The sequence below is a fragment of the Moschus berezovskii genome, chromosome 14 (assembly GCF_049115385.1).
Source record: "Moschus berezovskii isolate FMDL1 chromosome 14, NW_MosBer_1.0, whole genome shotgun sequence".
NCBI classification, from domain to species: domain Eukaryota; kingdom Metazoa; phylum Chordata; class Mammalia; order Artiodactyla; family Moschidae; genus Moschus; species Moschus berezovskii.
This window is the reverse complement of record NC_142473.1, coordinates 24,541,679-24,568,757: the sequence shown is the minus strand read 5'-3', so window position 1 is coordinate 24,568,757 and position 27,079 is coordinate 24,541,679. Positions and strand designations below refer to the sequence as shown.

Below are 27,079 nucleotides of genomic sequence, written 5' to 3'. Positions count from 1 at the left end.
TGGCATAGTCAATAAAGCAGAAGTATATGTTTTTCGGGAACTCTCTTGCTTTTACAATGATCCAGCAAATGTTAGCAATTTTATCTCTGGTTCCTCTGCGTTTTCTAAATCCAGCTTGAACATCTGGAAGTTCACAGTTCACATGTTGCTGAAGCCTGGCTTAGAGAATTTTCAGCATTACTTCGCTAGCGTGTAAGATGAGTGCAGTTGTGTGGTAGTTTGAGCATTCTTTGTCATTGCCTTTCTTTGGGATGGAATGAAAACTGACCTTTTCCAGTCCTGTGGCCACTGCTGAGTTTTCTAAATTTTCTGGCATACTGAGTGCTATTCTTTAACTGCATCATCTTTTAGGATTTGAAATAGCTCAGCTGGAATCCCATCACCTCCACTAGCTTTGTTTATAGTTATGCTTCCTAAGGCCCACTTAACTTCGCATCCAGGATGTCTGGCTCTAGGTGAGTGATCACACCATCATGATTATCTGGGTCATGAAGATCTTTTTTGTACAGTTCTTCTGTGTATTCTTGCAACCTCTTAATATCTTCCTCTTCTGTTAGGTCCGTATCATCTCTGCCCTTTATTGTGCCCATCTTTGCAAGAAATGTTCCCTTAGTGTCTCTAATTTTTTTTGTGAGATCTCTAGTCTTTCCCATTCTATTGTTTTCCTCTGTTCTTTGCATTGATCATTTAAGAAGGCTTTCTTATCTCTCCTTGCTATTCTTTGGAACTCTGCATCCAGAGGGATATATCTTTCCTTTTGTCCTTTGCCTTTTGCTTCTCTTCTCATATACTTAGAAGTACCCAAAAGAATTCATTTTTACTCCACACTCAATGTCAGTGCAATTAACCTCCAACCTACAACATGAAAGCTATACTTGCTCCAATCCCTTTCTCATTGTTTATGAAATATCATAAAATAGTAGTTTATCAAATCCGGTATCTCATCAAAGAGATTTTTGGTCACTGGAGAAGAGTTGGCCTTTTTCTACTATCTGTACCCTCACATTTAAGTTATTCTATGTCATAAATAAGGTGTGAATGGGAGGTAATCAAGATTGTGTGTTAGAAAGACGCTGAGCACACCTACCCCCATCAGCGCATGGAAAGTACATCTTAATGTGAAAGAATTCTCACTGAAAAGTACCTGGAGACCAGCAGAAAGACCCTTTGGCAACCAAGGCTATGAAGAAAGATCCACAGGAGTCATAAAGGAAGGGAGGAAAAGCAATGAGGTCAGGACACACATCCCTGGGAATATAGAGAGAAGAGGAGGGCAAATCATGGGCTTGCATGTCCTTCCTGGGGATTATGGAGTTGAACCACATACTAGACACACCAGCCGGCACCGGGAGGATGAGTCCCCTTAGCTGGTTTGAAAACCACTGACAGACAGGAGCGCGTAAGAGACTGAGACGCCCATCTGTGAAGAACATGGACACACTCTGGCTTCCTCTCAGAACAAGGCAGAGGAAGCAGATTAAAACTACTTAGGGCTCTGACAGTAACGGATACCTCAGCATCGCCTCTAGCTCTTGTGCACATACCAACGAGGATATAGGCTAATATTGCCAAAGCAAGTGTGCACTTGTGAGGGACAGAGCCAACTCAGACCCAGCACTGCAGTAAATGTGGCAGGGATGTTTATTGCTGGCACTCATGGAAGGCAATGGATCAGGAGCCGTCTGCAGATCTCACTGGCATGCTGGAGCCGTCCCAGTGCATGCCCTAGTTGCACGAGCTGCCTGCTCTAAACCCCTCTTTCGGCATTCCTACTCCCCTCTGCAGTGAAGGTACCATGTCTAGGAGAGGGGAGAATGCATACTTAGAGGGAACAGAACAAGCTCATATCTGACCCTCAGGGTTTCTGCCCCAACACTTTGGACCTGACCCTGCCACCAGTAGGATGGTGATGGCCACTGAACACAGTAAAAGACCCAATTCACACTTGGCTCTAGCTTCAGCCCCTCCATTTCCAGCCCTACCTTTTACCAAGGTGATAGATGCCAACACACCCAGGGGGATGATACGACCCGTACTCAGCTGAGATCCGGCTCTCCCACCAAAGCCAGTGGGAATACACAGACTTGAACAGGCTTGAATAGTGATGCTTCCACCCAAGGACACATCTTCAAGACTGGGATAGGTAATTATTCACCACATTTCATAGAGACAGAAAGTTAACCAAAATGAAAAGTAAGAAGAATTTGTTTCAAACAAAAGAACAAGAGAAAACTTTTTAAAAAACAACTAAAGGATAGATGAACACTGAAAATTTTGACAAGGAAGTGGGAAATGTAAACAATACTGGTCAGAGTTTAAGAATACAGTAACTGAAATGAAAAGCAGACTAGAAGGAATTAACAGCAGACTGTGATACAACACCAACCAGTCCATTCTAAAGGAGATCAATCCTGGGTGTTCATTGGAAGGACTGATGCTAAAGCTGAAACTCCAATACTTTGGCCACCTCATGCGACGGGTTGACTCACTGGAAAAGACTCTGATGCTAGAAAAGGTTGGGGGCAGGAGGAGAAGGGGACGACAGAGAATGAGATGGCTGGATGGCATCACCGACTCGATAGAGATGAGTTTGAGTGAACTCCGGGAGTTGGTGATGGACAGGGAGACCTGGCCTGCTGTGATTCATGGGGTCACGGAGAGTTGGACACGACTGAGCAACTGAACTGAACTGAACTGAACTGACTGATGATACAAAAGAAGGCATTAGTGATCTTGAAAATAGAATAATGAAAATCATCAATCAAAAAGAAAAAAAATAGAAAATAATGACATTTAAAAGAAACTGTGGGAAAACAGCAAGCATAATAACATTTGCATTATGGTGGTTCTAAGGAAAAGACTGAAAGGAGCCAAAAATGTATTTGTGGAAATTATAGCTAAAAACTTCCCAAACCTGAAGAAGGAAACAGATGACTAGGTGCAAGAAGCAGAGTCCCAAATAAGATGAAACCAAAGAGACTCACACTAAGACATGTTACATTAAAATGGCAAAAATAAGGCATCAAGAGAAAAAGTGTCACCTTATTTTTTTCTACAGAAATTTTACAGGCCAGAACAGAGTGGCATGATATAGTTAAAGTGCTCAGAGGGAAAAACCTGCAACCTAGAATACTACCCAGCAAGGTGGTCATTCAGAATTGAAGAAAAGACAAAGAACTCAGGCAAGAAAAAACTAAGAGTTCACCAATACTAACTTGACCCTGAAACATATTAAAGAGTCTTCTCTTAGTAGAAAAGAAAGTGCCATAGTAAGATGTGACAAATTATGGAAAACGAAATATACAACTAGTGAAGGAAAATATACAGTAAAGACTGTGGATCAGTGACTTAGATAGTACAAAGTCTAAAGGACAAAAATTATAAAAATCAACTATAACTAAAATAAACAGTTAAGCTGAAAAAATGAAATAGAACTGCCATACAACCCAGCAATCCCACTGCTAGGCATACACACTGAGGAAACCAGAATTGAAAGAGATACATGTATCCCAATGTTCATTGCAGCACTATTTACAATAGCTAGGACATGGAAACAACCTAGATGTCCATCTACAGATGAATGGATAAAGAAGTTGTGGTACATATACCACAACTGGAATATTGTGTGTGGAATATTACTCAGCTATTAAAAAACACATTTGAGTCAGTTCAAATGAGAGGGACAAAATTGGAGCTTATTATACAGAGTGAAGTAAGTCAAAAAGAAAAACACCAATGCAGTATATTGACACATATATATGGAATTTAGAAAGATGGTAAGGACAACCCTATATGCAAGGCAGCAAAAGAGACACAGATGTAAAGAACAGATTTATGTGGGAGAAGGCAAGGGTGGGATGATTTGAGAGAGTAACACTGAAACATGTATATTACCATATGTAAAATAGATGACCAGTGCAAGTTTGATGCATGAAACAGGGCACTCAAAGCTGGTGCTCTGGGACAGCCCAAAGGGATGGGGTGGGGAGGGAGGTGAGAGGGGGTTCATGATGGGGGGACACATGTGCACCCGTGGCTGGTTCCTGTCGATGTATGGCAAAAACCACCACAATAATGTAAAGTAATTAGCCTCAAATTAAAATAAATAAATAAATTTTTAAAAAATAAACAAAGTGTGGGGAAAGAAGAAAAATATAGATTTTTTAAGAGTGTGTTTACACTTAAATGACTATAGTTTAAAATAAGTAGGTACAAGTCAGTATATGAGCCCATGATAATTGAAGACCGAATACCTGCAATAGATAAACAAACACTAAAAACAAAAAAAGTAATACAAACATTCCACTGAAGAAAGTCATCAAACCACAAGAAAAAAAAACAAACAGAAGAAAAAAAGGAACGGTGAACTACAAAACAACCAGAAAACAGGTAACAAAAAGGCAGTAAGAGTACCTGCCTATCAATAATGACTTTAAATGTGATGGGGAAAAAATCCATCAAAAAAGTAGACTGACTGATGGGATTAAAAATCCAAGATCCATCTATGTGAACCTGCATGAGACTCACTTCAGAGCTAAAGACACAAACTGCCTGAAAGTGAGGGGATGGAAAGAGATATTTCATGCAAATGGGAAAAAAGAAAGCTGGAGTAGCAGTACTCATATAAATAAAGTAGACTTTAAAACAAAGGTATTTAACAAAAGACAAAGACAGGCATTATTTTATAATAAAGGGATCAATACAAGAAGATATTATACTGATTGACATACATGGACCCAATACAGGAGCACCTAAATATATCAAGCAACTATTAAAAGACATGAGGGAGAAACTGACAATACAACAGTAACAGTTGGAGATATTAACACTCCACTTACCTCAAAGGATAGATCGTTCAGACAAAATTATTAAGGCAACAGTGGTCTTAAATGGTATAGTATACCAGGTGGGCTTAATAGATAGCTACAGCACACTCAAAAATCCCTGCAGATGATGACTGCAGCCATGAAATTAAAAGATGCTTGCTCCTTGGAAGAAAAGCTATAACCAACCTAGATAGCATAGTAAAAATTGAGATGTTCCTTTGCCGACAAAGGTCCATACAGTCAAAGTCATGGTTTTTCCAGTAGTTATGTGTGGATGTGAGAGTTGGACCATAAAGAAGGTTGAGCGCCGAAGAATTGATGCTTTTGAACTGTGGTGTTGGAGAAGACTCTTGAGAGTCCCTCAGACTGTGAGGAGATCAAACCAGTCAATCCCGAAGGAAATCAGTCTTGAATATTCATTGGAAGGATTGATACTAAAACTGAAGTGGCAATACTTTGGCCACTTAATGCAAAAAGCCAACTCATTAGAAAAGACCCTGATGCTGGGAAAGATTGAAGTCAGGAGGAGAAGGGGACAACAGAGGATGAGATGGTTGGATGGTATCACCAACTCAATGGACATGAGTTTGAGCAAGTTCTGGCAGATGGTGATGGACAGGGAGGCCTGGAGTGCTGCAGTCCATGTGGTCGCAAAGAGTCAGACAGGACTGAGCGACTGAACAACAGCAGCACACTCCAATCAAAACACCAGCAGAATACACCTTCTTTTGATGTACACGTAAAACGTTCTCCAGGATAGTTCACATTCTAGGCCAAAATACAAGTGTCAACAAATTTAACAGGAGAGAAGTTATATCAACCGTCTTCCAGTCACAACTATATGAAACTTGAAACCAGTTACAAAAAGAAAAATGGGAAAATCACAGACATATGGAGAGTAAACAGTGTGCTACAGAAAACCAATGGGCTGATGAAGAAATCAAAGAAGAAATCAAAGTATCTTGAGACAAATAAAAATGGAAACAGTGCTTCAGAATTTTTGATATGCAGCACAGTAGTTGTATGTAACTTCCCTGTAGCTCAAATGGTAAAGAACCTGCCTGCGATGCAGGAGTCCAGGGTTTGATCCCTGGTTTGGGAAATTCCTCTGGAGAAAGGAATGGCAATCCACTCCAGTATTCTTGCCTGGAGAATCCCAAGGACAGAGAAGCCTGGCAGGCCACAGTCCGTGAGGTCGCAAAGAGTCGGACACGACTAAGTGACTGACACACAGAGTTGTATGGGAAGTTTACATCAGTACAGGCCTTCCTCAGGAAACAAGTCAAATCTCAAATAAACAACCTAACCTGCTATCTGAAGGAATTAGATAAAAGAGGAATAAGCAAAGCCTAAAGTCAGGAGAAGGAAGGAAATAATAAATATCAGATAGGAAGTAAATAAAATAGAGATCAAAAAGTAATAGAAAAAGACCAGTGAAATAACTAATTTTTTGAAAAGATAAAATTGATAAACTGTTAGCTAGACTCATCAAGAAGAAAAGGGACAGGACCCAAATAAGAAATGAAAGAGGAGAAATAACAACCAGTACCACAGAGATACCAAAAAAAAATAAATAAATAAAGAATTCTGTGAATAGTTGAATGCCAACAAATTAGACAACATAGAAAAAATAGGCAAATGTTGAAAAACATACAACCTGCTAACACTGTATCAAGAGAAAACAGACAATTTGAACAGACTGATTACTAGTACTGACATTGGATTTGTAATTTTAAAAAACCTACTAGCAAACAACAGTCCAGGACCAGATGACTTCACAGGGAAATTCCATCAAACATATAAATAAGAGGTAATTCCTTTCTTCCTCAGTCTCCCAAACTCATTCTCCACGGCCACGATTACCTTGATACTAAACTAGACTGACACACTGAAAAAGAGAAAAGAAAATTACAGGCCAATATCTGTGATGAATATACCTGCAAAAACCCTTAACAAAATGTTAGGAAACTGAACGAACAGTACAAAGAAAAGATCTTACATTGTGATCAAGTGGGATTTATTCCAGGGATGCAAAAATGGTTCAAAAATGGGCAAGTAAATCATTGTAATACACCACTTTAACAAAGTATGGAAATCACATGATCACCTCAGTAGATACAGAAGAAGCATTTGACAAAATTCAGCATCCACTTATGATTAAAAACAACTCATCAAGTTTTTCCCCATATCTGGAGAGAACATATCTCAACATAATAAATACTATTTATGACAAACCCACACCTAACCACAAATACTCTGAAAAGCTGAAAGCTTTTAAGTCAGGAACAAGACAAAGATGCCCACTCTAACCACTTATATTTAACATAATATTGGAAGTCCTAGCCACACAATTATAAAATAAATAAAAGGGATCCATGTTGGAAAGGAAGAAGTAAAATTATCACTTTTTGCAGATGACCTGACACTGTGTATCCATTCAGTTCCCTTCAATTGCTCAGTCTGTCTGACTCTTTGCCACCCCAAGGACTGCAGTATGCCAGGCTTCCTGTCCATCACCAACTCTGGGAACTTACTCAAATGTATAGAAAACTTATGTATAGAAAACTCTGTATATACTATGTATAGAAAACCCTCAAGTCTTCATCAGAGAGCTATTAGAACTAATAAATTAACAGTAAATTTTAATATACAATATTAATATTCAGAAACCTGCTATTTTTCTATACACTAATAAAGAACTATCAGAAAGGGAAAACAATCCAGTTTAAAATTGTATCCAAAAAAAAAAGGCCAAGCAATAAACTTAATCGTAGAGGTGAAAGGCCTTAATTCTGAAAACTATAAAACATTGATGAAGGAAATTGAAGATGATACCCCCCCAAAAAATTGGAAAGATATCCTGTGTTCATCAGTTGAAAGATTTAATATTGTTAAAATGTCTATAATGCTCAAAACGGTCTACAGATTTAATGTAGTCCCTATCAAAATACACGTGACAGTTTTAACAGAACCAAGCAAATAATCCTAAAATAGATATGGAGTGACAAGAAATAGACAAAGCAGTCTTGAGAAGACAGAACATGGTAGGGGTATCATGCTCCCTGTCAGACTGAACTTCAAAACAGTGCTGTACTGTTGTGATTACCCTGTTACTCTGTATATATACAGTGAGGAAAAGTGTTAGTAGGAAAACCTGAGAGCAGGATATAAAAGAATGAAATTAGAACATTCCCTCACAACATATATAAAAACAAACTCAAAATGAATAAAGACCTTAATGTAAGACTGGAAATCATAAAAATTTATTAAAAAACCATAAAAAAAGAAAATTCACAGAACACTCTTCGACACAAATCATAGCAGTATTTTTTGGAATTCTCTCCTCAGGCTAAAGAAACAAAAGCAAAAAAATAAACAAGTGGGACCTAATTGAACTTAAAAGCTTTTGCACAGCAAAGGAAGCTGTTGATATAATAAAAAGATAATCTACTGAATGGAAGAAATTATTTGCAAATGATATAACTGACGGGTTATTATCCAGATGAGGTAGATAACTCAACATCAGAAAAACAAACAACCCAATTATAAAATTGGAAGATTAACTGAATAAGAAAAAATTTCAAAGAAATAGTTCAAAAAGAATTCCAAAAAAAAGACATTTTTCCAAAGAAAACATAGATAGCCAATAGGCACTCAGTATCATTAATTATTCAGTTCAGTTCAGTTCAGTCGCTCAGTCGTGTCCGACTCTCTGCGACCCCATGAATCACAGCACGCCAGGCCTCCCTGTCCATCACCAGCTCCCAGAGTTCACTCAAACTCATGTCCACAGAGTCGGTGATGCCATCCAGCCATCTCATTCTCTGTCGTCCCCTTCTCCTCCCGCCCCCAACCTTCCCAGCATCAGAGTCTTTTCCAGTGAGTCAACTCGTCTCAGGAGATGGCCAAAGTATTGCAGCTTCAGCTTTAGCATCAGTCCTTCCAATGAACACCCAGGATTGATCTCCTTTAGAATGGACTGGTTGGATCTCCTTGCAGTCCAAGGGACTCTCAAGAGTCTTCTCCAACACCACAGTTTAAAAGCATCAATTCTTCGGCAATCACTAATTATTAGGGAAATGCAAATTAAAACCATGATGAGGTAGCAGCCCACATCTGTCAGAATAGCTGTCATCAGCAAGAACACAAGTAACAAATGCTGCAGAGGATGTGGAGAAAAGGGAACCATTTTACATTGTTGGTAAGAATAAACTGGTGCTGACAGTATGGAAACAGTATGAAGATTCCTCAAAAAAAAAACTAGGACTCAAACTTCCCTACGATCTAGTAATTGCACACCTGGGCTTATATCCAAGGGAAATGAAAACACTCATGAGAAAATATGTAATACATTGACCCCAATAGTCATTAGCAGGTTTCTTTACAATTGCCACGATATGGAACCCACCTAAGTGTTCATTAACAGATGAATGGAAAAAGAAGGTGTGGTACGTATATACTGTGGAATGCTGCTGCTGCTGCTAAGTCTCTTCAGTCGTGTCCGACTCTGTGTGACCCCACAGACGGAAGCCCACCAGGCTCCCCCGTCCTTGGGATTCTCCAAGCAAGAACACTGGAGTGGGTTGCCATTTCCTTCTCCAATGTGTGAAAGTGAAAAGTGAAAGTGAGGTTACTCAGTCGTGTCTGACCCTTAGCGACCCCACAGACTGCAGCCTACCAGGCTCCTCCATCCATGGGATTTTCTAGGCAAGAGTACTGGAGTGGCTTGCCTTTGCCTTCTCCGGTGGAATGCTACTCAGCCATAAAAAAAGAATGAAATTTTGTCACTTGCAATAACATGGATGGACTTGGAGGGTATTATGCTTAATGAAATAAATTAGATAAGGACAAATCCTGGGTGTTATCACTTACATGTGGAATCTAAAAAGTAAACTGTATATAACAAAACAGAAACAGACTCAAAGATACAAGAGAACTGAGGGTTACCAATGAGGAGAGGAAGTCAGGAAGGGAATGACAGGGTTGGTGGTTAAGAAGTACCAGCTATTATTAAGAAATAAATAAGCTACAAGGATATAAAACACAGAGAATATTGTCAATGTTTTATAATAATATAGAATGAGTATAGTCTATCAAAAAATGAATCACTATTCTGTACCCATGAAACTAGTTTAATATTGTTAGTCAACTATAGTTCAATTAAAGAATAAGGCGTGGGCTTGTCTAAATATTAATACTGCTTTTGCAAGCACTATATTTAGTCTGAGCAGTATGGATAATAAGGGAGATCTCACATTTATTGGAAGCCTAAGTATTTTTCTAGAAAAATTTACCCATATAACTATTCTGTTGTATAGATAGTATTTTCCCCATTTACAGAAGATATTTCTTCAAGAAATTAAGTGACTTTCCCAAGATAACAAAATTAGTAATTAGTTGAGCCCACATTTGAACATAGGTCTATCATATGTCAAATGCCATGCATTTAATCAATGTGAATCGATCAAAATTTAATCCATGCTGTCTCTTATAACTTACCTCTTTTTTTATGGATGTTATACAAGATTCCTAAACCAGTTAGTGTTTTTTTCTGTTTTGTTTTTTGAATCAGTCTTTTTCTTGTGATGAGTAAAAGGATCTAACTAGTTACTCATCTAACTATTTAAGAAATGATATAGAATATTTAATGAACTGTTGATCTTTTAAAACCATATACAAAGATAATAAATGCAGAGCTGTTTCTGAATGTGTTTCCCTTAGGAAGAATTTAGTGTGGTAGGAATATTTAACAGTGAGATCTACCTGCTAAGCAAATTAAGGGTACAGTACAGTATTGTTCATAGGCACCGTGTTGCACAGCAGCATCTCTAGAATTTACTCATCTTGCATAAATGAAAGTGTATGTTCATTAATTAGCACCTCCCACATTCCACCTTTCCCCAGCCCTTTGCCATCTATATTCCACTTAGGTTCTGTGAGTTTGACTCCCTTAGACACCTCATATAAGTAGAATCATTGTTCTTCTCTGTTTGGCTTATTTCACTTAGCATTATGTCCTCTGGGTCCATCCATTGTTGCATATGATAGGATTTCTTAAAGCTGAATACTGTTCCACTGTATGTATGTTTCAGTAGACATTTAATTCATTTCCATATCTTGTCTATTGTAAATAGTGCTTCATTGAACATGAAAGTGCTAATATCTCTTCTAGATCCTGATTTCAGTTCTTTGATAAATATACAAAAGTGGGATTGTTGAATTTTTAAGTACTGCCTACATTTGTTGGGGATATTAAAGACTATGAGTAGTCTAAGTTAATTTTGTGAGGGCATGAACTCTTTCTCCTTGACATAGAGAAAACATATTTGAGGAGATAATCATTACTGTTGAATACTGCCATCAGTGTAGGATCACTGACTCAATAGGCATAAATTAAAGCAAACTCCAGGAGACAGAGGAGGATAAAGAAGCCTGGTGTGCTGCAGTCCATGGGGTTGCAAAGAGGTGGACTTGACTTAGCGATTGAACAACAAATAAAAGCTGCCACCTTGCAAAACACTTACCACAATTTTTCAGGAAATCACCGATACATACATATATATATATGTATATCAAACATTTTAATATACTGACAGGTCCTTCTTAATATGAGATAATCTATTCTTTCTGAAATAGCAACCAAGAAGTAGTCCCCTTATACACTAAACCTATGTCCTCCCTATCACTTCTCACCCCTGTATGCAGGATTGAGTTGAACCCTGAATCAATTACTTGTTGGAATAAACTAGGTTATTTATTTATTTATTACTCAGTTATAACTGAGTTATTTAGTACTTAATCATATACTTAGTGAACAGATTCACTACCTTATGTTCTATATTGCCTCAGCTAATCTTCAGGCTCCATTTGGAAACTGCTTTCAGTCCTTAAGTTGATGCTATAGAGATAAACTCAAGGGGGATAAATAGTTGGCCGACTGCCACATAAATTTAGTCAAAATAAGTAGATTTTAGTGAGTACAATAATACAGAATGTTTTAAAAGATTTTCTTTGGCTAAGGTATTTTATTTACTCCATTTCATGCAGAACGTTGACAATGTTTGCCTAAAATTGTTTTGAGTTTATTGTCATTCTTTTCCATATTGAATTAAAACAAGTATTAATATTAAAGCTGGATGGCGACCTTGAGGTCCACTTTTGATATTCATTAGAAAGGTAAATTTAAAATTATTTTCCTATAGAATTGTGTCTTTACATTTTTTAAAACAATGTCTGAGCATCACTGTATTTAGAAAGACGCTAATATATCCCCTGTGTTAATAGGCTTAGAGCACCTATTTGGAATATACAAAAAAGGAAATAAAACAGCTTCCCAGGTGGCACAATGGTAAAGAATCCACCTGCCAATGTAGGAGACACAAGAGACACATGTTTGATCCCTGAGTTGGGAAGACCCCCTGCAGAAAGAAATAGCAACTCATTCCAGTATTCTTGCCTCAGAAATTCCATGTACAGAGAAGCCTGCCGGGTTACAGTCCATGGGGTCACAATGAGTCAGGCACGACTGAGCATACACAGGGAAATGGAAGTAGTCATTTCATACTCTCTTAAACCATCGCTATTCTCTTATTCTATTTCCTGAAAGAAATATGGAAGTAATGATGAATTCTGTGTAGGTCAAAAAGATGAAGAGGAAAAAAGTTCTAATTATTAATTCATTACTAATAGGACTACCATCAGATACTTAATGGAATATAACATGTTCTCTACCCAAAATGTATTTAATAGAACATCTCCATCTTGGAATAGAGTGAAATATAGAATTCATGCTTATAAATTTCTATTGGCATAATCTAATACTATTAAAAATTGAAGTGAAAAATCTGAAGAAACACACTGTGACCCTGAGGTTCTCCATCTTAATATAAATTGAAATACTAGATTTAAATATTTTTAAATTAGTACCTCTAGCTTTGTGTACATAAATGTTCATGAAATTTGTCCCCCATGTCCATAAAAAAAGAATCCCCTCAGAAAGCCGTGTAGGTAAGGAGATTTGGAAGAGTGAGGTTTAAGATTTAGGTCATACCTGAATGGTCTAGTGGTTTTCCCTACTTTCTTCAATTTAAGTCTGAATTTGGCAATAAGGAGTTCATGATCTGAGCCACAGTCAGCTCCCAGTCTTGTTTTTGCTAACTGTATAGAGCTTCTCCATCTTTGGCTGCAAAGACTATAATCAATCTGAATAGATATTGACCATCTGGTGATGTCCGTGTGTAGAGTTGTCTCTTGTGTCGTTGGAAGAGATTGTTTGCTATGACCAGTGCATTCTGTTGGCAAAATTCTGTTAGTCTCTGCCCTGCTTCATTTTGTACTCCAAGGCCAAGTTTGCCTGTTACTCCAGGTATCTCTTGACTTCCTACTTTTGCATTCCAGTCCCCTATAATAAAAAGACCATCTTTTTTGGGTGTTAGTTCTACAAGTTCTTGTAAGTCTTCATAAAACCATTCAACTTCAGCTTCTTCAGCATTACTGGTCGAGACATAGACTTGGATTACTGTGATATGGAATGGTTTGCCTTAGAAATGAACTGAGATCATTCTGTCATTTTGGAGATTGCATACAAGTACTGCATTTCAGACTCTTTTGTTGCCTATGTGGCTACTCCATTTCTTCTAAGGGATTTGACCTAAATCCAATTCCTTACCATTGCACAGTATAAGTGACAAATGGAATCAAGGGATTAGATCTGATAGAGTGCCTGAAGAACTATGGACAGAGGTTCATGACATTGTACAAGACCATCCCCAAGAAAAAGAAATGCAAAAGGCAAAACAGTTATCTGAGGAGGCCTTACAAATACCTGAGAAAAGAAGAGAAGCTTAAGTCAAAGGAGAAATGGAAAAATGTACCCATTTGAATTCAGAGTTCCAAAGAATAGCAAGGAGAGATAAGAAAGCCTTCCTCAGTAATCAATGCAAAGAAATAGAGGAAAACAATAGAATGGGAAAGACTAGAGATCTCTTCAAGAAAATTAGAGATACCAAGGGAACATTTCATGTAAAGGTGGGAACAATAAAGGACAGAAATGGTATGGACCTAACAGAAGCAGAAGATATTAAGAAGAGTGGCCAGAGTACACAGAAGAACTTTACAAAAAAAGATCTTCATGACCCAGAAAACCATGATGGTGTGATCACTCACCTCGAGACAGACATCCTGGGATGAGAAGTCAAGTGGGCCTTAGGAAGCATCACTAGGAACAAAGATAGTGGAGATGATGGAATCCCAGTTGAGCTATTTCAAATCCTAAGAGATGATGCTGTGAAAGTGCTGCACTCAATATGCCAGCAAATTTGGAAAACTCAAGAGTGGCCACAGGATTGGAAAAGGTCAATCTTCATTCTAATCCCAAAGAAAGGCAATGCCAAAGAATGTTCAAAGTACTGCACAATTGCGTTCATCTCACACACTACCAAAGTAATGCTCAAAATTCTCCAAGCCAGACTTCAAAAGTATGTGAACCATGAACTTCCAGGTGTTCAAGCTGGATTTAGAAAAGGCAGGGGAACCAGAGATCAAATCGCCAACATCAATTGGATCATTGAAAAAGCAAGAGAGTTCCAGAAAAACATCAACATCTACTTCTGCTTTATTAACTACACCAAAGCCTTTGTGTGGATCACAACAAACTGGAAAATTCTTCAAGAGTTGGGAATACCAGACCACCTTACCTGCCTCCTAAGAAATCTGTGTGCAGATCATGAGGCAACAGTTAGAACTGGACGTGGAACAACACACTGGTTCAAAATTGGTAAAGGAGTATGTCAAGGCTGCATGTTGTCACTGTGCTTATTTAACTTATATGCAGAGTACATCATGCGAAATGCTGGGCTGGATGAATCACAAGCTGGAATCAAGATTGCCGAGAAAAATATCAGTAACCTCAGATATGCAGATGACACCATCCTTATGGCAGAAAGTGAAGAAGAACTAAATAGCCTCTTGATGAAAGTTAAAGAGGAGAGTGAAAAAGTTGGCCTAAAGCTCAACATTCAGAAAACTAAGATCATGGCAACTGGTTCAGTTACTTCATGGCAAATAGATGGGGAAACAATGGAAACAGTGAGAGACTTTATTTTGGGGGGCTTCAAAATCACTACAGATGGTGATTGCAGCCATGAAATTAAAAGACGCTTACTCCTTGGAAGGAAAGTTATGACAAACCTAGATAGCATATTAAAAAGCAGAGACATTACTTTGCCAACAAAGGTCCGTCTAGTCAAGGCTATGGTTTTTCCCATGGTCATGTATGGATGTGAGAGGTGGACTGTGAAGAAAGCTGATCGCCGCAGAATTGATGCTTTTGAACTGTGGTGTTGGAGAAGACTCTTGAGAGTCCCTTGGACTGCAAGGAGATCCAACCAGTCCATCCTAAAGGAGATCAGTCCTTGGTGTTCATTGGAAGGACTGATGCTAAAGCTGAAACTGCAATAATTTGGCCACCTGATGCGAAGAGTTGACTCACTGGAAAAGACTCTGATGCTGGGAGGGATTGGGGGCGGGAGGAGAAGGGGACGACAGAGAATGAGATGGCTGGATGGCATCACCGACTCGATGGACATGAGTTTGAGTGAACTCTGGGAGTTGGTGATGGACAGGGAGGCCTGGCATGCTGTTATTCGTGGGGTCGCAAAGAGTCGGACACGACTGAGTGACTGAACTGAACTGAAGGTTTAAGATAATAAAGCTGAAGAAAATTTCATGGAGACACAGTCCCCTCCAGGTGCTTTGTAAGAATGGCCATGTCCACAGGACTTTTTATAGATACATAATGGTTATGAGCATAAGTAAGCTCAAGAATCAACCCTGCTCAGGTTCAGATTCTATCTCTGCTAGTTAATCTGTTGGACTTTTGGCAAATTATTTAATCTCCCTGTGACAACATTTTCTTGTCTATAAAAAAACTGTTTGAGGTTTAAACTAATATGTGTAATGTGTTAAGAATTACTGGTAAATGATAAGTTCTCAATAACTATTGACCATTAGAATGAAAGTGTTGTTTACACTTTTAGATAGCTCCTTGTTTTTTTGTATTAATATAAGGGAGTAGACAGTCTTGACAGTTTATTGATCTAGGGAAGGCATTATTGATTGGAATGATGTTTTTCCAGATGAATAGATATGCAAGTTCCTACATGGTATCTGACGTTTCTAATATAAAGACAGGCCTGCATTAAAAAAAAACAAAAACTCAAAATGTATGAAGGCAGATACAGAAGCATACTGTTCCTCCCAAAAGATTCATAGTTTCAATTTTATATTACCTAAATAGCTGCCATCAAGAAGTAAGATTTTCAAGAGAGAAAGTAAGATTTTACTTTTGTAAAAAATTTGATAATTTATAGCAATAGGGTGAAAAATATTGAAATAAAGAATGAAGCCATTATGCCACAAGGCACTTTTCTATTATATTTACATTGTTTGCCTTACAGGAAGCATAGATGAGGCTTTGAATCTAGATTATCACTCAGGTAAAGGCTCCTAAAATTTCCTGTTTCATTTTATAAGTTCTACTGAAGAATTTTATCTTTAAATATTCCATGAGGAGTTTTAGGAATATGAAGTATCTTTGATTTCATTTTAGCTTTTAGTGTTTCCATAAATGGTTCTGAATGATAGAAAGTATTGAGGTTTCCTAGGGCATTCTCTTTATCCTTACCAGTGCCTTCTAACTATTTAAGTCTCAGGTCCATCATAAGCATTAAATCTGTAAAGTAGGTCAAGAGAATGATGGTTTCAATACCAGGGTTGTAAGGAGGATTAGATAGAAATTCAAAAAGCTATTTCATTGCCAACTTAAAAGTAGATCACTTTCTGGGTATCCAGAGATAAATATCAATTATGTCAACTCTACTTTAAATATAATACTTCCTGGCCTCTTTTTTTCCAGTTTAGTTTAGGGCCTATTTTTAGGCTATAGTTTTTTTCAGTTTTAGCCACAATATGAGTGAAGTGGTAAGAAAAAAAATCTTTAAAAAGGAAATTTAAAATAATCTTTGCTTGTAGACTAGAAAGTCATACAACTACTCAGTTAGAAATGCATTGTAAATTTCTCTAATTCCTGGTTGTATATTCAGTGCATATAAGGTGAAAATTTTATAAATATTGTTTTTCTATTTCAGACAGTTTTTTGCAAGTTGCTTTATTTACAATGCCAACTTTAAAAGTCACTGAACTAAAATTGACTGGACAATAAACTAGGCAGAAATTGCTTTACAAAAAGGGAAAGCCCAAAATGCCACTTTCTATAGGGATCCCACAGTTCAATTTTATTCAGAGCAAAGAAAAGAAACTTTCAATCATACTAGAAGAAACTGGGCCTTAAGTTTGTGAACTGTACTGAAACTACACATGCAATGAGGACAACATTTTGCTAATACAGTTGACTTGCTGCTGCACTTGCTGACTGTTTTTCTAATATTAACAATTATAAACACAGCAATGCAACTAGTATTTGGAATATTCCTTACAGTGTTACAGCATCAGACACGAAATTTCACTTCTCACACCACTGGTTCTCTTTGCGTACCTGGGCTTCCTCTTCTTCAGTAAAATCATTTTTGATATTGAATGTCTTTTGAATCTCTTCAGGAGTTTTCCCCTTGATCATATTAGTAATAGTCTTGCAGGTAACATCAAACAAACCTTTGATGTCTAAGTAGTTTGCTGCCAATATAAGCTCAAAGAGTGTCCCTTGGTCAACTTTCAGGAATTCTTGATCCCAAACAGGTATATCATCTGTTCGTTTTTCTTTGTTCTCATCATCCTCAGGAAGAGGAGGATCATCCTTGTGGTGGGTGCACCACTGAATGACCTTTTTTTAATATTGCTGCATTAACATTTGGCAAGGGGACTGGATCATCAGCTCCTTCATCATCCATTCCCAAATCTTCCAACATAGTCTTGATGGTCACAGACTGTTTTGCAATTTCAACATCAACTTCGAATATCTCTCCATCAGAACTCTGTATCTTAATTGAAGGCATGGTGTTAGGTCTCAAGGAGATGGCGGGCCGGAGGCAGAAGTGAGCAGGGCGACGCCACCAAACAGCAAAACCGAAAAGCGGAGAACAAGGCCAATACAGCGCCTATAAATATTTTAATAAATAATGTTTTTCTTTAATCTTTTACTCAGCCATTTATGTATTTTTGGAAATAAAGAAGTTATAAATAATAAATGAATTAACTTTTTATAACAGCAATAAGCTTAAAATTAGGTTTTTGATCCAAATGCAGTGCTCAACACATAAAAAATAAAATTGCCAGTTCATGGCTATTTGCTGCCATAAATGCAGGCATTAGGACCAATATGTCAAATGTTTCAAAGGCCTTTTTAGGCTAAGGTAACCCAACATGTTACAATTCACTGAAGGTAAAAACAATGAATAAGACATTCTTTGCCCATGATTTGTAAAACTGTCTTCTTATCACAAGTACGGAAGTTCTCATAAAATTTAAGAAACAAAATAACAGGAAATCTTTTCTGGTTTTTATCTTTCTAGATATAACAATAACTTTAAGATAAAAAATAAAATAAAATTAAGTGACATGTGGACAGCAAGTTGTGTGGATGAAGTGGGAGAAGGCAACACCAATGCCATGAAATCCTTTGTCTTGGGCTGGCCCACAGTGAACTTCGTGGCCACTTTCAGGTGAGAACCATAGCTTGTCTTATATTATTCACATGGGTTTGCTACTGTGAAATACAGTCAGCTATGTCATTTCTAGAATGGAGAGGGGGGGAAAAAAGATAATTCAGTTTTGTTCCCATAATTTTTTAAAGAAAAATATTTTATTCTGATTGATCTGTTTTGTAGAGAAGTTCATTTGTATTCTAAAGCCGATAACTCATCTTTTGGCATACCCTCAATAAAGACACCCGTATGCTTTGTTTCTCCCAAAGAATGTTTTATTAAAAGATATGAAAGGTAAATATTGAGAACTCTTGAAAGCATTTACCTTGGTTTGAGCTGTGATTTTTTAAAGGGGCTAGTGAAACACCTTGAACACCATGGAAAAGGAACAGAGTGATCAGAGTTCTAGGACCTCCCTCTCCAGTATTCCCTTCCCTCATGTGTAGGCACTGTTTTATATATTGAGTTTTCAAGTTAGCTTTTTAAACCACTGAAACAGATGTTTTACTGAAACAAATTCTATAAAAGACTCCAATTAAGCTTGAATAATGGTGTATATTCCCAGATTTTCTTTAAAATAGTTTATAATTATAGAAATAAATTTAATGTCATGAAATAATGTGGTTCCTAATGGCACATCATGTTCTAACTTGGTATCTACAGAGGTGTGACAATCAAAACCAGATTTACAAATTCAAGGAGTGAAAGTCAGTTTCCTAAGACTTATTCCTTGGCTGGGATGGAGTTGGAGAATCCTTGACGAGAGAATCTTTGTGCTCTTAATCTGAACAGGTTAAATTGGCACTTTTCCGTTCAGAGTGAGCATACAAAAACTCAAGACTTATGATTTTGAACAATTGCATGTTCAGTATTTGTTTTACACTTAAAGAGCTGGTTTTTATTTCAAGCACACATTTGTCTTTCTACTTCCTCATTACCATCCAACTCCTCAGGCATCATTTTAAAAGCAAATAACTACTTTTTTGAAGCTGTTAACCTTCTAATAAAGGAAAGGCATGCCATTAAATTCTGTTATGCACTATTGACCTACCACAGGATTTTAAGAATTCATTTAGAAGAAACGTACATTTGTATCATTCTCTGTGTATCTTCTTTTCCATGACAAGCTTCTCTAAATATTGTCATTTCATATTGTTTCGACTCCCTGGTGTTTACAGCTGAAAGGAAGTGATTTCAAATGATGGGTGAGACTACATTATGTCTTTAAACAACATAATGTCTTTAAACTTCCATAAAAGTTTTTTAATTAGAAGGGAAAATACAGAAACAAGTTTGAATACATAGTAATTCCTCAAGAAGTATAGTACTTTAACCGAATGACTAAGTAAACATCCCTCGTGATGTCATGTGGACATCATCTGTGCTTTGATAGTGTGATGAGCTTCTGTGGTATTTCTCTGCAATACCCATCAGTTCAGTTCAGTTCAGTCGCTCAGTCGTGTCCGACTCTTTGTGCATAGCCCCAGTCTAATCATGAGCAAAATATCAGATAAGCCCAAATTGAGGGATATTCTACAGAGTTACCTGACCAGTAAGCAGGTAATTGTCAACAATCAAAAAAATTGTCAACAATCAAAAAAAAAAAAAATCAAAAAACAAAACATGAAAAGGCACAGAAAAGGTCACTAAGGAGACATGATATCTAAATCTACTATGTGGTATCCTACAATAGAAAATAGGAAAGGGACATTAATGGAAAAACTGGTGAAATCTGAAGTCAGTAGTATAGTTAATGGTAATGTCCCGACATTGGTTTGTTAGTTTGATGGATGTGCCATGATAATGTGAGAGGATAACCTTAGAAGAAACAAAAACTGGGTGTGAGGTGTATAGGGATTCTCTGTACTATCTTTGCAACTTTCCTGAAAATCTAAACCCATCTTGAAATTAAAAGATTACTCTTTAAAAAAAAAAAAAAGTAGTGTGGAAGAGTTCATACTCTGGTATGGCGGAGTGAGGTCTTAACAGACTGACCGCTCTACAGATAACAACTGTAAACTCTGAACAAAACAAACAACAACCTCCTGAAGGTTCTGGAAAGTGAACAAAATGTTGGCAGATTTTGGGGAAGAATTGAAACTTGGAACAAGGCATCAGCACTGCATGAGTTTCCTGCTTTTAAGGCATTAGCCTGAGGGCAAGCTGCAGTCAAATCATGGTGAAGGGCATCTAAACTTACAAAAACTCAGGCATTTTGGGCTGAAACACCGAAGTACAGAGTTTGGGTTAGCCACAGCCACAGGAACTTGAGGGAGGAAATCTCAGAAAGAAGAGTATCAGAGAAAGGAAGCTCCAAAGTTTCTGTTTAGACTCTGCCCAGCTGAATGCGGAATCACATATGCATGGAATAGACTTAAAGCAGCTTCAAGCTAAGGCTGAAAGACTTGCACTGAGTTGCTGCTGAACACAGGAGAGGTAGGGTTTTCAGCTTGAATCTAATCAAATGAGTTGTCTGTTAAAACATCAACATTATTTTGCAAATATAACAAGACTCAGAGTCTCCAGAATAAGATATTTATAATGTCTAGAGTGTTATCTGAAGTTTTTTCATCTATGAAGTGTCTATAAAGGATAAAGATAATAAATAGAAGCCAATCATGAGATGATCTATTAGTTGGAACTGCTATAAAAGAACTTACAAGCACCTCTTACAACTATGCTCAGTAGGTAAAAGAAAAAGCCAACTGAAATGAGTGAAAAGATAGGAAACCTTAGCAGAGAAATAGAAAATATTTTTCAAAGCCAAATGAAAATTCTAGAACTAAAAATCATAATATCTTAAATTTTAAAAAATTCTCTGTGGCTTTAATTGCAAAATGGCAATGAAAGAGAAATAAGTCAGTGAATTTGAAAGTATATCAACAGAGGTTATCCAATCTAAGGAAGAGAGGAAAAAAGATTTTTTAATCAAAAATGCATCAGAGACTTGGAGGAAAACCAAAATGTATAATATACATGTAATGGGAATTCCGGAAAGAAGAGAGAGAAGGAATGCAGCAGAACAAATATTTTAGAAAGAATGATTTGAAAATCTCCCAAATTTGGTGAAAGACATATATGTACAGATTCAGTGAGCTCTGTGAACCCTAAATGGGAGTAATATGAATAAAACTTCACCTATTTATTTATAGACAAACTGCTATAAACCAAATATAAGAGAAAATCATGAAAGCAGCCAGAAAAAAACAACACATTACATACAGTGGAACAACACTTTGCATCATTGTGGTTTTCACATCAGAAATTATGGCTGTTTCAGAGATCACTGGAATAGCATCTTTAGAGTGTTTAAAGACTCAAGATTGATCAAAGTGGCAGAGTAGGAAGATGTGGAACTTACTTTCCCCCATGTAGATTATTCCACATCTACATGTGGAATGATTCTCACTGAAAACTGGCCGAAAGTCTCCTGTACAACCAAGACTGTAAGAAAGATCCACACATGATCAGGAAGAAAAGAAAAGTGATCAGGCTGGGAGCTTGCCACCAGGAGTATCCTCAGAGGAAAAGGGACATTACATGGGCAGAGACCTGCCCTGGAGAGTGAGCAGTTCAAACCACAGATTGGGCATCCCACTCCTGGCATCCTACACAGGGGAGACCAGCCCTCTTGGCTGGTTGGAGAACTGCTGGAACTAACAAGAAGGCTGTGGGAAACCTGGCCTCTGCTTGCATGTATGTACATACTCACTCATACACAGAAACGCACATACATCCTCATGAGCTGGCTTGCCCCTGGGGCAGAGTGGAGGATTGCTCTAGGGGCTGCTTGTTTTCCCTAACCACCTCACTGGTGCATGATTTGGGCCTGGTGGAGAAATGCTCAAGCCCTGCTTCCTCCAGTTGCAACTCCCCACTGCACCAAGAGCTGCCATGACTAGGAACAGAACTTGGACCACCAAAGGTGACTTGGTCCTGAGGTGATGTTTAGGTAGGGTAGCAGTGGCCATTATTGGTGCTTAATTAAGGAGTGCATCAGAAGCAACCCAGAACTCTGATGACACCTGATTCATTACAGCTCATGCCGCAGTATATGGAGAGTTCACACAGACCCCACCTGTCCTGCAGTATAGGACATCAGGGTGGAGGCAGCAGAGGAGGGAGAAGGACGAGGGGACTCAGACCCACAGCTGCCTGTGAGCAGAGTAAGGGAAACAATTGCAGATTCTTGCACAGGCAAGCAGATCAGAGACCGCTCAGGTGTCTGTCTGAGGCCAACATGAACCAAGAACCCACATGAGCCCCACCTTGCATCAGCATGGCCCCGCTCTGGAACAAAGGTTCCAGTACTTAAAGAAGTGAAAGAAAACGCTTAGCAGGAACAGAGCCAGCTCAGGCCTGAATCTCAGGGCTTCTGCTGTAGCAATTTGAGATCCATGGAGGAGAGAGAGCAAGTCCTGCCTCACAAGTAGCTTCAGCTCTAACCTATCCATTTCCAGCCATGTCCACTACCAAGGCTATTGCTGCTGGCACACACTGAGGAAACATCTGACCTTCATCTACATCAAATCCAGCTCTGCCACCAATGGCACTGGGCATACATAGTCTGTATAGGGATGCCCCCACCTAAGTACACCATTTCAATAATGTAATAGGTAAGTGTTTCACCAAAATACATAGAGGCCAAAAATTTTAAGCATAATGAAAAAGGCAGAGGAACTGGTTTCAGTTTAAGAAGTAAGAGAAATATGTAATGAAATAAACTGTTTATCAGACAAAGAATTCAAAGCATTGATAGTAAAAATACTAACTTCTTTAGAGAAAAATAGATGAACACAGTGAAAATTTTTAACAAGAAACTAGAAAATAAAAGAGGACCCAGTTAGAAATGAAGAATTCCATAACTAAAATAAAAAATACACAAGAAAGGATAGCACACTGTGTGATCTGGAAAACAGAATAATAAACACCTGATCAGAACAGAAAAAATGTTTAAATGAAAAGAGTTTAAGAGAGCTCTGGAATAACATTAATTAAGCTTACCAACATTCACAGTATAGGTAACCCAAAAGGAGAAGAGAGGGAGAAATGGAAACTCAATATTTCATGAAATTATGGTGGAAAACTTCCCAAACTTGTCACGAGTAACAGATACCCAGGTACAGGAAGCATGGAGGATTCCAAATAGGACAGGAAGCAGTGACATGCTGTATTCAAAGTGCTAAAGGGGAATGACTTGCAACCTGTGATACTTAGCAAGATTATCATTTGGAGTCAAATAAGAGATAAAGGACTTCTCAGAAGGCACAAACTGAAAGAGTTCATCCATATTAAACCTACCCAAAAATAATTAAAGAATTTTCTCTAAGTGGAAAATAAATAAGAATCTATAGGAAAATCCCACTAGGAAAGCAAATAGTAGGGACTGAGAATCGACCACTTAAGTGAGCTAGTATGAAAATAAAAAGACAAACAATTGTAAAAGTAGATATTATAACTACAAATAAATAGTTAAGGGATAACATGAAAATGTAAAATATGACATCAAAAACAGAAAATGTCAGAGAGGGGGATAAAAAATGTAAATCTTTTAGAATGTGTTTCAACTTAAATGACTACAGCTTAAAACAAGTAGATGTAGTTGTAGGTCAATGTATATGAACCCTATGATAACCACAAATCAAAAACCTATAATCGGTACTTAAAAACTAAAAAGAAAGGAGCACAAGCATACTACTAAATATAATCATAAAACCACAAGGGAAGAAATGAAAAAAGAAGACATGACAAGAGAAGAACTACAAAAACAACCAGAAAAGAATAATAAAATGGCAATGAGTACACACCTTTCAATAATTACCTTAAATGTCACTGGACTAAATGTGCCAATCAACAGACATAGGATGGCTGATTGGACTAAAAAAAAAAAACACACCAATATGCTGCCTATAAGAGTCACTTCAGAGCTAAAGACACACAGACTGAAAGTGACGACATGAAAAAGATATTTTGTATTTCATATGAGATGCTTAAGCTGAAACTCCAGTACTTTGGCCACCTGATGCGAAGAGCTGACTCATTGGAAAAGACCTTGATACTGGGAAAGATTGAGGGCAGGAGGAGAAGGGGACGACAGAGGATGAGATGGTTGGATGGCATCACCGACTCAATGGACATGGGTTTGGGTGGACTCTGGGAGTTTGTGATGGACAGGGAGGCCTGGCGTGCTGCGGTTCATGGGGTCTCAGAGTCGGACATGACTGAGGGGCTGAACTGAACTGAACTGATGAATGGAAAAGACAAGAAAGCTGGAGTAGCAATACTTGTAACTGACAAAATTGATTTTTTAAAAGACTATAGCAATAGACCAAAAAAGAGCATTATTTTATAAAACAGGGACCAATACAAGCAGAGCATACTATACTCATTTACATACATGCCCTCAGTACAGGAGCACCTAAACATGTATAGCAAATATTAAGACATAAGTGGAGAAACTGACAATAATATTATTAATACAATAATAGTAAGGGATATTAATACCCCACTTACATCAACAGATCATCCAGACAGAAAATTATTAAAGCAACAGTGACCTTAAATGGCATACTAAACCACATGGACTTTTTAGGTAGCTGCAGCACACTCCAACCAAACCCAGCAGAATACACATTCTTTTCAAGTGTACATGGAAGATTCTCCAGGATATATCACATACTAGGCCAGAAAACAAGTGTAAACAAATTTAACAGGATAGAAATTATAGCAAGCATCTTTTCCAATAATGACTGGAAAATAATTACATCAAGTTACATCAGGAAAAACATGACAAGCGCAAATACATGACTAAACAACATGCTACTGAAAATCCAGTGGGTCAATGATAAAATGAAAGAAGAAATGAGATAATACCTTGAGAAAAATAACAGTGGAAACACAGCACTACCAGATCTTTCAGTTCAGTTCAGCTCAGTCGTGTCCGACTCTGCGACCCCATGAATCACAGCACGCCAGGCCTCCCTGTCCATCACCAACTGCCAGAGTTTACTCAAACTCATCTCCATCGAGTCGGTGATGCCATCCAGCCATCTCAATTCTCTGTCGTCCTCTTCTCCTCCTGCCCCCAATCCTTCCCAGCATCAGACTCTTTTCCAGTGAGTCAACTCGTCGCATGAGGTGGCCAGAGTATTGGAGTTTCAGCTTTAGCATCAGTCCTTCCAATGAACACCCAGGATTGATCTCCTTTAGAATGGACTGTGTTGGATCTCCTTGCAGTCCAAGGGACTCTCAAGAGTCTTCTCCAGCACCACAGTTCAAAAGCATCAATTCTTTGGCCATCAGCTTTCTACACAGTCCAACTCTCACGTTCATACATGACCACGGGAAAAACCATAGCCTTGACTAGACAGACCAGATCTTTAGGACATTGCAAAAACATCTCTTAAGAGGAAAGCTTATAGCAATACAGGCCTTCCTGAAGAAGCAAGCAAAATCTCTAATAAACAACCTAACCTACCATCTAAAGAAATAGAAAGAGAAGAACAAACAAAGACCCAAAGTCAGCAGAAGGAAAGAAACAGTAAGGATCAGAAAGGAAACAAAATAGAGTCCCTCCTGAAAAAAAATAGAAAAGATCAATGAAACCATGAGTTGGTTTTTTGAAAAGGTAAACAGAATTGATAAAGCTTTAATGAAGTTCCCCAAGAAGAAAAGGGAGAAGACCCAAGGAAATAAAAGAAATGAAAGAGGAGAAATAAAAACCAATGCCATAGAGATATAAAAATCATCAGTGAATTCTGTGAACAATTGTATGCCAACAAATTGGACAACATAGAAGAAATAGACAAATTTCCAACAAAACCTGCTAACATTGTATTAGGAGTAAACAAACAATTTGAACAGACCGACTACTAGTACTGACATTGAATTTGTTATTTTTTTAAAACACTGCTAGCAAACGAGTCTAAGAATTCACAGGGAAATTCTGGCTTCACAGGAAAATTCTACCAAACATATAAAGGAAAGCTAATATCTATCCTTCTCAAATTCTCCAAAAAAATTGAAGGAGACACTCCCAAACTCATTCTCTGAGAGCACATTTACCCTGATGCCAAAACCAGACAAAGATGCTCCAAAAAAATTAGAGGCCAATATCTTTGATGAATATACGTGTAAAACCCTTAGCAACATATTAGCAAATGGAACCAACAGTATATAGAAAGAACTATACACCATGATGAAGTAGGATGTGTTCCAGGGACACAAGGACAGTTCAGTATTTGAAAGTCAATCAGTGTGATATGTCACATTAACAAATGGAAGGATAAAAATCACATGATCATGTCAAGACACAGAAAGCATATTTGGCAGAATTCAACATCCATTCACGATAAAAAAAAAAAAAACTCTCATCAAAGTTGGATTAGAGGGAATATATCTCAGCATAATAAACAACATTTTGATAAACCCAGACTTAATATCATGCTCAACGGTGAAAAGCTGAAAGCCTTTCTTCTGAATTAAAAAGAAAGACAGGGATGCCCACTCTTACATTTCTATTTAACATTTTGTTGGAAGTATAACTCATAGCAATCAGACAGGAAAAAGAAATGAGAGCCATCCAAAGTGGAAGAG

The 27,079-nt window shown here is 37.8% G+C and overlaps 1 protein-coding gene and 1 pseudogene across 3 annotated transcripts in view; one reads left to right on the top strand and one right to left on the bottom strand.

The window, feature by feature from the left end:
- The window catches only part of ARHGAP20 (Rho GTPase activating protein 20), a 207,215-nt gene that overhangs the window by 117,630 nt on the left and 62,506 nt on the right, over window positions 1-27,079 (top strand). For 2 of the 3 annotated variants that reach the window (XM_055422993.2, XM_055422992.2), the window contains exon 4: window positions 18,353-18,502. In XM_055422993.2, coding sequence (XP_055278968.2) covers window positions 18,353-18,502 — 150 coding nt within the window. Of the gene's footprint in view, window positions 1-18,352; window positions 18,503-27,079 lie in introns of those variants that run through there. The other variant, XM_055422995.2, reaches the window with a different exon arrangement.
- On the bottom strand, window positions 17,347-17,836 carry LOC129554312 (S-phase kinase-associated protein 1 pseudogene; annotated as a pseudogene).